The sequence below is a fragment of the Peromyscus eremicus genome, chromosome 17 (genome assembly GCF_949786415.1).
Source record: "Peromyscus eremicus chromosome 17, PerEre_H2_v1, whole genome shotgun sequence".
Classification (NCBI taxonomy): Eukaryota; Metazoa; Chordata; class Mammalia; order Rodentia; family Cricetidae; genus Peromyscus; species Peromyscus eremicus.
The window spans coordinates 32258050-32270537 of NC_081433.1; the positions used below are offsets into that span (position 1 = coordinate 32258050).

General features: G+C 38.5%; 1 protein-coding gene across 16 annotated transcripts in view; it reads left to right on the forward strand.

Annotated features, from left to right (window-relative positions):
• Pcm1 (pericentriolar material 1) overlaps window positions 1-3455 on the forward strand; it is a 99131-nt gene extending 95676 nt beyond the window's left edge. For all 16 annotated transcript variants that reach the window (XM_059244357.1, XM_059244353.1, XM_059244355.1 and 13 more), the window contains 3 exons: window positions 1692-1784; window positions 1865-1979; window positions 3103-3455. In XM_059244357.1, coding sequence (XP_059100340.1) covers window positions 1692-1784; window positions 1865-1979; window positions 3103-3128 — 234 coding nt within the window. In that variant the 3' untranslated portion in view covers window positions 3129-3455. The remainder of the gene's footprint in view (window positions 1-1691; window positions 1785-1864; window positions 1980-3102) is intronic.
• Window positions 3456-12488: the final 9033 nt, after the last annotated feature.

Here is a 12488-nt window from a genome sequence, read left to right on the forward strand (position 1 = left end):
GAGCCACCATATAGGTGGTGAGAATTGAACCTGGGTCCTCTAGAAGAGCAGCCAATAATCTTAACCACTGAGTCATTTCTCTAGCCCCTTTCAGAAATCTTTATTCTATTAATTAGTTGACAGAGAGAGAGAGAGAGAGAGAGAGAGAGAGAGAGAGAGAGAGAGAGCGCGCGCAAGCGCAAGCGCAAGGCATATGAATGTATGCACTACAGCCCGTGTGTGGAAGTCAGAGGACAGCCTGCCAGAGTTTTGTTTTCTCATCCACATTGTGGGTCTGGGAGTGGAACTCAGGCTCAGCAGCTAGTGCCTTAATCAGATGAGCCATCTCCCTGCCCCCTACCCAGCTGATTCTGATTTGTTTGTCTTTTGAGATGTGCTCTCTATTTATTCCTGCTAGCTTGCTGTAGAGAGCAAACTGGCGTCAAACCCAGAGAGCTCTGCTTGCCTTTGTTTGCCTCCTGAGTGCTGGGACTAAAGGCATAAGTACAAAATAGAAGATTTTCTATTGATAGTATCTCATAATTAGATTATAGGGGTTTTTTGATTTTCAATTTTTAGGCAGAGATTCATGCTGAAAATTTATTTCACAAAACAGTGAAATGGTCAGTGTTGTGTTCTCTGAAGAGCAATCTAATAACTGTATAAGAGATGTTGTCTGGAAAGATGGCTCAGCGGTTAAGAGTGCTGCTGCCTGGTCTTCCAAAGGATCAATTCTCATCTCTCACATGGTAACTCACAACTATCTATAACTCCAGTTCCAGGGGATCCAACTCACACAGACATTCATGCACATAAAAAAATTTTTAAATTAAAAAAAAAAATGATGTTGTCAGAGGAAGGTATACAGCTGAAGGGTGTGGATGGTGATGATATGGTGCAAGAGAGAAAACCACCTCAGGTTTTTACTTGGGCAGATAATAGAAAGATAGTTTTTAAAACTGCAAGGAGTAATTAAGGAAAGAAGAGAATTCAAGTTAAAGAAAAAGAATTTGAGATGGGCACAAAAGTAAATTGCTAAATTCACAACCACTGTTTCTACATGAGCCTTAACAAACATAAGTTGAAAAGCTTATAAATATTATATTTTGAATATAATTCTGATGCATTCTATGAACATAAACAGTAAGGGTGAGAGATATAGCTCAGTGAAATAGCTCTTGTCTAGCATATGTAAGACTCTGAGTACAATCCCCAGTACCAAAAAAGAAGAAGAAAATAATGGTTGGTTAGTTATTTAGCCCCCAGTGTAACTACTATTATTCATTAAGCCTTTGTAAACTGGTTTTTCAGTGGGGGGTAGGGGAAGGTAAAGGTCCAATGGTATGCTCACAGCTGTAGCTGTGTACCCTGTTCTGTAAACTATACGTTTTTAAATCATTCATATAAATATGAATATATAAAAATCCACCTTATTTCTAGGCATGAGTGATTTGGTTTTTTTGTTTTGTTTTGTTTTGTTTTGTTTTGTTTGTTTTTCGAGACAGGGTTTCTCTGTGTAGCTTTGCGCCTTTCCTGGAACTCACTTGGTAGTCCAGGCTGGCCTCGAATTCACAGAGATCCGCCTGGCTCTGCCTCCCGAGTGCTGGGATTAAAGGTGTGCGCCACCACTGCCCGGCGTGATTTAGATTTTGATACAGAGGCAAAGGTATTGTGCTTTTTGCTTTTGTTCATTAACTATACTTACCTTCCAGGAAGCGGAATCTGGGAACATAAGTCAAAAGTCTGATGAAGAAGACTTTGTGAAAGTTGATGATTTGCCGCTCAAACTGACAGTCTATTCTGAGGTATTCGGCTTTCTTCAGCTAAGCTTGTCTTTATAACAAATATTAGATGAAAGATTATACTTTTAATTTTCATTCTAAAGGCAGAGCTAAGGAAGAAAATGGTAGAAGAAGAACAGAAAAACCATTTATCTGATGAAATATGTGAAATGCAGACTGAAGAATTAGCTGGAAATTCTCAGATACTGAAAGAACCTGGTAAACCTTACCAATTTTAATTTTGTATTGAAAAATCATGATCACACCAGTCTAATTTTTTTTGAAATGTACTGTTACTTCCTAGAAGATCTAAGGAGACAGTCTGTCAATTCAGCTGCTTGATTCTTTTCAAATTATATCAGATTATGTTCTCTATTTTTCAAAATCTTTAGTTTTAATAAAGTACTAGATGCAACTCCAATGCAAATGTTTTATGATTTCTTAATGCTTCAGATACATGTAATACATGTAATATCTTTCATCTCCCATGTAAAAAGTGTGTATTGAGATCCATTTCCCTTCCTGTCATCGTGTTCACATTAGTTTTGGGGTTTTGCCTTTATTATTTTAAATGTCCTTTAACCTTCTTTGTTGCAGAAAGTAAAAAAAAAAATAAAAATAAATCCTATTATTACATTATTAATTTTATTCACATAAGCACAGTTTATTTTTACAGTTGTAGTAATTAAACCTTATACTTGTTTCATACACACACACACACACACACACATACACACACACACACACACACATACATACACATTTCATTCTCTATGGATGTAATGGTACAACTTCTGAGCTGCTCAGAGTATTTCTTGTATCAAAACCAAAGCATTTTCATCTTCTTATTCTCTATCAATAGTTAAAATCATATAAGATTTTTTTTTCTTGTTTCTCTGGAAATGAGGTGTTGGACAGAACATTTAGATATATCAGAGTTTGCTTTTTAGCTCAGTTCTGCCCATCTCAATACATGGCATCCTTATCAGCCGCAGCCTCTTCTAGGGGCCAAGCCTCATACACTCAGGGCTTTCAAGGACATTGTTGGGATTGTGTCTGTCTTCCAGCCACTCTTCTTTTGTCTACATTTAATCATTTTTATAGTTACTTTTTTTTTCTTCTAGTGGAGTTTTAGAGAGAAAAATATTTGCTTGGACTCCATTCATGAAAAACAAATCGTCATTCTGTGTTTTGCCAGGGAATTTGAACTGAATTCACATTTTTTTTTATTGTGGTCTTGTACGTAAAGTAAAGCTTTAATGGAAGAGACTATTAAAAGTAAATTTTAGTAATATTTTAATTCACCAATTTATAAAACATTAACCATTATTCTTCTTTTCAGAAACAGTGGGAGCCCAGAGTATATGAACTGTCTTCAGGGACTCATCTAATTCTCTTACATAGTCAGTGCATATAAAAAGACACTAAATAAATATCTGTTTTGATCTGTATAAAATGTAAATTAGTTTGACACTGCATTTTTGATGGGTGTGCTAATCTCTGCCCGTGGCAGTTTAAAACATCAGAATCTGAATCCTGGACAGATTCAAACCTTGACACACTGTGGGAATTTTCTTTTTATTTTATTATTATTTTGTTGTTATTGTTATGGTCTTGACCCTCACCCTTCATTGTGATGTTTGATATGTTAACTTTAAAATGTAGTTTTAAATAAAGTTTGAACTTATCTGTAAAGTATGCTTTTGGGAAATTTTGTTGAATTCTATGCAGCAAATTGCTGTTTTATGTAACTTAACACTATTCCGAACCAGCAGTGGTCAAGAATTGGATAAATACATTATTTACTCTAGAGCCCAGCCTTAGACCAGTCTTCAGAATAATGCCAGTGTTACTGTTGTTGGGTCTGATGTTCTCGTAGTTTCTTCCTGGTCCTGTGTAAAGATAAAGTAGACTTTATAAAAGTGACCAGGAGTAGAGTGGTCATAGAACATGTTAGTAACCCACATTGTGTACAAGGTTTAGATTATGTTAGTACCTAGAACTTCACAAAATTATCTATTAGATTAATATTTTCCAGAGTTGCAAATCCTGTCTAAAAATTAACAAACAAGCATTATATAAATGTAGGGAGTATTTCTTTACAGACAAGTAGCATTCTAATTAATTTAAAATGAAAACCCAAACTCTTTCAAGTAGGATAAATAGAACTAAATTTATGTAACAGAACATTAAGATTTGTAATGCCTTTGGACAAACATGCCTTTTGAGATGATAATTTAAAACCAAAGCCTAACTGTTGGTTTTGTGTGTCCTGAGGGAGAGAAGCAAGTCAAGTGTTAAGGAAGTCTCTGAGCTCTTCATCACTTAGTAAACCAACTGAAAAAAAAGTGCTTTGTCTTCTGATTCCGTCATGCTTACCACCGCCCTGATTGGTATTCTCCTAGAGCCAGTTAACCATGAATAAGTCAGTCTTACAGATTTTTACTTGAAAAGTCAGTGTTAATTCCAAGTATCTACTTAAATTTGTTCAATAGTTGTCTAAAATACCCTATAAGAACTTGTTTGGTATTCCTTTAAAATTCTCACTTGCTTGATAGCTTAATATAAATGTCCAGTCAGGGAATATTAAATGACGATTTCCCTCTGAGGACTTTTATTGTATTGTTATTTAATTTAAATTAAGACCATATATCTTGAACGTCATTCAAGTTTATTTGGAAACTACAAATCCAGAATCAAGGATTCTTACCCAGTTGGACTGACTTCAGGGACATTAGAACAATAATATATATGTACAAACAAGTTGTGTATTTTCTAGACTCAAAGCAAGAAACTTGATTGGAACCCTCAAGCCAGGCCTTACAATTGCAGTGCATTCTCTTCCTTCCCCGCCTTATCTCTGCATGCTGCAGTGAAGAGTTGGTTTAGTATGTTAGCTCTTAGCATGGTGCCTGTGGCCCTCATCAAACTACTTGATTTGACTCTCATTGTAGCTGCTGTCTAGGCTGTTGTTTTCATATTGTAGTACCCAGAGGTTGAGAACAGATAATGTGTGTAATACGTTTTTTTCTAGTAAGTACTGCTCAAAAGTTCATTAAATTAAGTATTCCTATTTGTGTTAATTTGTAAGTTAAAACTTTGGTTCATGATAAGAGAGAGAAAAAAAATCCCAATGAGTAAGATACAACTCTACAAAGTTAGAGATAATGCTACAATAATGAACTACCCAGACTATGGAGGTACTCTGCATTTTGTAACATTCACTTTGGGTAAATGCTTTTTCACTGTTAATAAATGTACATCCTACATATAACTCTGAATTGCATTTTTATTTAAATTGACGTACTCACTGCACTTTAGAATTTATTCCAGAATTGTGTCTGATTTGGCAGTATTTAATGTTAAAAAAAAATCAGGCCATGAAAAATAATAATACACTGACCAAAGGTATCACTGGAGAGTATTTTTCTTATGAAGAGCAGATTCTTGATTATTTCTCAGTTCCATTGTTTTTTTATAAATACCTTTGATATATACATAACAAAGAGATGTTTGAATCTATCTTCCCTAACTTGAAAATATGTGAGAGAATATAAATATCAAGTATGATACAAAAAAGCCTGTGTTGCTTTGGGGAAGCATACTTTTTCAGATTTGTTCTAGAAGAGGGGCGTTATTGTAAAATCCCCTATCATTTAGTCCTAATGACTAAACCCAGCATGAGACAGAGTAAAGCAGCCTTCCGTCAGCTCTTCTTCTATTCTAGCTGCCTACCTCTGACCTTAACAACAGTTCTGACCTCAAGGTCAGTAGACTCATCCTCAGTGTTTTCCTGTTGGTGCAGAAATGGGTTTGAGGAGGACACTGCAGAGAATGTACTGATCAAAGGGGGCAGATTATCAAACTAGTGAACCAAAATGCCCGCCTGTTTTTAAACAAACACATGTGCATTAAATCGTTACATTTATCTATATGGAGGGATGCATGTGTACTATGATGGGAAGGTCAGAGGACAACTTGGAGTCTGTTCTCTCCTACCATGTGGGTCCCAGGGATTGAACTCAGGTCTTCAGCCTTGGCAGCAAGCACCTTTACCCATTGAGCCTTCTCACTGGCCCAACAAGTGTTTTTAGTGCTATGTCTTATTTGACATTCCCCAGATTGTTGGTTTCTAGGTTTTTTAAGCAGTGGGATAGGACAAAGATTGTAATACACATTTTGCATCAACTTCCTGTTGACAGTGTGTGTTTTTGCTGCAAGGATTAAATAGGACATCCAGGATTTTGTCAAGCCCTCCAAAGTCTATGTTTCTAAGCCAAATATGCAGATTTTTTAATGAAAAATGCTATAAAATTAATGAAGTAGCAGACTGATAAAGGAGAAATTGTGTAAACATGTTTGGGCAGAGGAAAAGGTTTATTTGTAGTTTTATTGCATAAAAATATTAAAGGCCTTTAATATTCTACTAGCTGTCAATATCTCTTAAGTGGATTTTTTTCAAATCTATTTCTCAGTAGAAAGTATAATGTCGAATTTATTTTAAAATAGAATTAAGGGCTAGAAAGAATGCTCAGCAGTTAAGAGTGCCTGCTGCTCTTGAAGAGGATTGGAGTTCAGTTCCCAGCTCACAACCTGCAGCTCCCCCTCTAAGGGATCTGATGCCCTCTTCTGGCTCCTGTGGGCACTGCATGGCACCTAGTACTCATAAACTCAGGCACATATGTACATCTAAAAGTAAAATCTAAAATAGGAGTAAGTTCAAGAGGGTAATGATGAAAAAAATCACAAGAAAAAGTGAATGAAGGTTATCAATATTAACTCACATAGTGTGCCCTTCATGATTTGAGAACTTTGATTTCCATTTTTAAAGTAACCATGAAGGGGGAACAGCAGGTAGAAAGCATATCAAGAACCAACTGCACTAAGAAGAGTTGAGAACTGACTGACACTGGCTCTATCACTGTGGTCATGACTGGTAACAATGACTGAACAGTGTCTTCAATTGTAAGGTGAGAAGATAGCGAGTGTGCCTCACTGCTTAAGAGAATGGAAGGGGTTTGGCATATCAGGAGTAGGATGTCTAGCATGCACAAAGTCCCATGATCATCAGCGCTGCAAAAGGGGAGGAGAATGGACTAAGGAGGGATGAGGAGGAGAAGAGGATGAATTTGACATTAATAAAGATAATTAAAACTCAAAAGGGGGAGTCAAGTTGATGCTTGGATGTCATGGCCACCTAAGAACAATACAAAGAAAGGAAATAGTAGTTCGAGTTTTTTCATTCAGCAAGATGTTTTATTGGATTTATCCCATCTATCGAAGGTAGACTAACACTAAGTAACCCACTAATGTGACTCTCAATATGTATAGATCAAAAGACAAAAACTTCAAGATCACTGGAATAAAAAAGGTACCAAAAGGCAATTTTTTTTTTAGAATAGAAATCCTTTTGTCTTTTTTTTTTCTTTACAATTGAAAATAGATTCTTTTCTCATACAATATATCCTGATTATAATTCTTCCCTCTTCTCCCAGTTCCTCTCCACCTCCCCTCCTCTCTGGGTCCACTCCTTTTCTGTCTCTCTGGAAAAGAACAGGCTTCTAAGAGATGATAACCAAAGATGATAATAAGATGAAGTAAAAACAATCATATCAAAGTTGGACATGGCAACCCAATAGGAAAAGAGCCCCAAGAGCAGGCACAAGAGTGAGAGACCCACTCATTCTCACAGTCAGAAGTCCCATAAAAATACTAAGCTAATAGCAATACTATATACACAAGAGGACCTGGTGTAGGCCCTGTGCTCTCTGCTTTAGTGTCTATGAGCTCATGTGAAAAGGTGATTTTTTAAATACTTTATGTGCATTGGTGTTCTGTCTACATGTATGTCTGTGTGAGGGTGCCAGATTTCCTGAAACTGGAGCTATAGACAGTTGTGAGCTGCCATATAGGTGCTGGGAATTGAATCCAGGACCTCTGGAAGAGCAGCCAGTGCTCTTAACCATTCAGTCATCTCTCAAGCCCCACAAAAAGGATTAATTAAATTAGTTCTAACCAGAGATTATTTATTCCAAACCTCCTACTAGCATTCTTTTTAAAAGGATTTTTCAATTTTCATATGCATTGATGTTTTGTCTAAATGTATGTGTGAAGGTGTTGAATCCCCTGGAACTGGAGTTACAGACAGTTTGAGTTGCCATGTGGATGCTGGGAATTGAACCTGGGTCCTCTGGAAAAGCAGCCAATGCTCTTAACTGCTGAGCCATCTCTCCAGTGCCCCCCCCCACTAGCATTCTTAAATAATGAAAACATAAGATACCTACTTTATTAAAATCAAGAAAAATAAGCGCCATTAATTACAACTTAAATTCCACATTGTACCATAGATTTTACCTAGTTTGTGAAATAAAATAAGAACACAAGAAAATGGCCCACAGATTCAACTAACCAGGACTCACAGGGGCTCACAGACTGAAGTGACAACCTTGGAACATGTATGGGTAGACCTAGGCACTCTGCATTTATGTTATGGTTGTGTAGCTTGGTGTTCTTGTGGGACTCCTAACGGTGGGAGCAGGGGCTGTCTCTGACTCCTGCTGGCTTTTGGGACCCTTTTCCTCCTACTGGGTTGCCTCCTCCAGCCTTAATATGACAGGATGTGCCTAGTCTCGTAACTTGATATGCCCTGTTTGGTTGATGTCCTTGGGAGGCCTGCCCTTTTCTAAAGGAAGAGGGGGAGTGGATCTGGGAGGAAAGGAGAGAAGAGGTTATGGGGAGGGACTGGGAGGAAAGGAGAGAGGGGAAACTGTGGTTGGGATGTAATAGAGAAGAATAAAAAAAAAATGGAAAGAGTTAAAACCGACAGTATTCATTGACAATGTATTGTCAACAACAAAAAATTCAAGTTAGTACACAAATTAATACCTATACAAGTTTGTATGTATTTAGCTACATTACTTTTGTGTATTTGTATGTATGGCATACTCAGGTCTGCGCATGTGGAGACCATTCTGTACTGGCAATTCACATGATTCCCGTCAAGTAGAGCAACACCACTTTTAAGTACTTGACAAGAAAAATGTTACTGGGTTCAGCCATGCATCTGTGTAACACTCCAAACAGTCCTGAGGTATCTAACCACACCTGGCTTCTGCTGAACTGTCTGCAAAGTTGAGAAACAGTTTAAGTCTAGACTCCTAAACCTAGAGGAACTAGGAAAAAATCATTGTTGATCATTTATTTTACAAAGGCAAATAAGAAAACCACAAGGCAGTTAAGTCTCCAGCCAGCCCACTGGTGAAGCAGTCGGAATTCAACATTTCCTGCCTGTTTGCGTACTATGGCATGATGTTTGTGGGCTGGTGGCATGGCTCAGTGGGTAAGGGTACCTGCCACCAAGCCTGATGACCTGAGTTCTATTCCTGCAACCCATATGGTGGAGAAAGCCATCTGCACAAAGTGGTCCTCTGACCACTACATGTGAAATAGCACACACTCTACATATTAAATAATAGTATTTATAAGACATGCTGAGGTAAGCTGGAAGAGACATAGTGAAAAATTCATTATATTTCCTTTAAATTATGAAATATAATACAAAAATACCAAGGAAAATTACACCTCAAATATTCAAAGGTACATACTTTCCTAACATTCTATCAGCATATTTTATGTCTGAAATTGCAACTTACAGTTCTTAACCAAGTCTTATTGGTATCTTCTGTTTCTTTTGTTTTTGAGACTAGGTCTCAACATAGCTCAGGCTGGCCTCAAGCTAGCAATGTAGCTGAGGATGCCTTTGAACTCCTGACCCTCCCAAGTACTGGGATTATAGATGTGCTATCAAACCTGGCCTTAACATTTTAGGCACTGTGAATAAATTTAGAAGCATAATCGGGTAGCAATATATAAAATTAAATTTGTTGTGTGCCGGGGATGGCATATAAGATGGCTGACGTGCTGCCAGTAGAGATTGGAGAAAAGGGGACCTGAGATTGTGGACCATCAACCCTCCATGTGTTCCCCTCTGGATCTTCTGCTTAGCATGCCTCTAGAGGGCCAAGGCAGAAATGTCTATGTGTTCCAAGGTCATACTTTATGGTGTGCACATGTCATGTCCTCCTCCATGTAAATACTTCTTGTAATACTAGTCTTTTTCTATCTGATCTTCATGTTCTGTGTTCTTAGACCAATGGCAATTTCTGTGATACAGGAAAGGAGTGAAGTAAATTTCACAGGAAATTATACAGAGATGATCAGCCAGGCTGGGGTTAAGGCAGTTATGTAGTTCATGGAAAAGAACCTGCAGCCTGGAGAAGCTTTTTAGGCTTGGATAAACTATACTGAAAGTATGATCAACTATAGCATGTAGATGATGTGTATCAATATACTGGATTTAAATTGGCCATGATGAATAATTCAGTTTCTGAGGATATTCCAAGGGCATTGTGTAAAACTTGAGACCCTAAGGGGTATTGGCTGAAGACTATGGATGGAGTAACATATAGATGGGAAGACAAACTAAAAGTGTGGGAACCTAGAGTGGCCTCCACCAAGAAAGGGAGATGGCAACTTTAATTCAGATACTTTTTATTCCTCCTGAAGGAGTGTGGAGATAATGTGACAATTGATGGGGTGATTGCTACAAGCTTTATTGGGTTCCTAGATTGAAAAGAGCTGCCAAGAAAGGTGAGCTTCCTTTCATAGAAGCTCTCTAAATTAGATTAAGTCTTCCTTGGCATTGTTGGATATAGAAGGACAGAAGTCGCTGACTTGCAGGGACAGATTTCTTGTCTGAGGTCATTGTGGCGCACCAGTCATGGGGCTTGGTGTTTGCAGAGGGCTGAGGAGGAACTGAGGCAGCTACAGGGGTCTTGAGGTCAGAGCAGGCTGTGTGGGAAGGAAATCACTGTCTGCTACATTGACCACTGTTCTTATTTTTACCTTTTTTTGCGAAATTGCATGTTGCTAACTTTGGGTCAAGTGCTCAGAAGATTGTATAATCATTAATAATAAAAATAGATTATGCTTGCTTTGGTGTTGTTTGGGATAGTTCCTGTGTTTAGTAAAAGATGATGAAGAATATATTGGAGATTTTCTAAGAATAACCTTTGGAATCATGAGAATATTTCATATTGGGTGATTTCCCCTTTTTTTCTGTTCCCCCTTTTCTTATGATAATAAAAGACTGAGGTCACCAGGGCAAAAGCAGAAGCTAAAGAAGCTGTAGCAAAAGCTAAGAGAAGCTAACAGAAGCTTAGCAAAAGTAAGAGAAGCTAAGAGAAGCCAGGGAAGCAAAAGAAATTTAGCAACTGCAGAAGCCCGAAGTGACCTGTTGGCTTGCACGAACATTGTCTCTGAGTTGTTATTGCGCCTTCCAGGTATCCCATCCTTCAGACCCCTGAAACTGCTGAGGCTGGTCCCCGGCAGTTGTGTGTATGTGTGTACACCATAACACACATGGAAGTCAGGGGACAACTTCATGGAGTTGCTCTCTTCCTCTACCATATGAGTACCAGGGACTGAGCTAAAGCTATCAGGCATTAAGCCATTCAACCGTCTCTTGGTGTTGGGTAGTAATTTTTTCTTTAACTACCTTTATCTTATGATGCCAAAGGTTGAATCTAAGGCCTCACACATGCTAGGCAAATGCTTTACAAGTGAGCTATACTCCCAACCTATGTGATAAATTTAAAGCAATATTTTACAATCATTCAATAATTTTTCAGAAGCTAAAATTATGTGTGAAAATCAGTGGCTTTTATTGATAAATGAAAACACTTAAATTCTTATTGACTAATAGTTATGCTCTACTGTGGACACATTTTTTTTTTTTGAATAATCAGGGCCACCAGATTGGATGCCTCCATGTCAGCTGCCAAGGTTCTAGTTGTGGTGTGGAGCTGAATTTACCAGGATCCAATGCCTCTGCACCTCCCACTCACCTCTCAAAAGTGCTGTGTGCTGGGCTCCATGGTACCTGGAACCCAAATTCTTCTAGATGCTCCACTGGACTCTTGTCACTTGGAGAGTGAGGACATTTGCAGAAAGCCAGGTCCTCAGATACCTGCTAGGTCTTGCTCAGCCTTTCTAGGGAAGCAGTAGCTTCCAGATGTCACCACTATCAATAAGAAAGAACCGGGACCACCAAGGCAGGTTGAGATCCTCAGGGAAAAAGGCATGGCTAAAAGCTAGATTATGTTTATGTAGATTTCCACTATGCAAAAACCCTAGTTGGCTCAGGCCCCTTTGGTCAACAGGGGAAGTGATTTACATCAATTTTCTTCATGTCTTGAATGCCGCTCCTTCCCCAGTCTGCTGAGACCTTGAGGAAATGTAATATATGTCATTCACTTTGACCTACCTTCAAAGAAATCTTGAAGGAAGCAGCTGTCCTAAGGGCTTACATGCCTGGGTCCCAGCCCAGCTGCTCTAAAAGGCTCAGTGATCAGCATCTCACAGACATCTACAGCACAGGTGTAACATGAGGTCGCAAGAACCATGAATGGTCTAAGATCTTAGCCTGCTTGCAAGCTAACCATCTAGCCTAGCACACAGCCTAATGGTTGATGGCACTCCTGGTCAGAGTTAAGGACCTCTGTGTGTTTGTATCTGTTGTACTTGCCTCCCTCCCAAGTCCCCCAAGCAGGTAATGGATAGGCCAAGTGGATGCTGTACTCCACGTGATCTCTATCATAACTGTGGCACCTCAAGGTTAGGAAATACACTAAGAGCTATTCTACTAGTCAGCTTGACCGACTGTTGCCC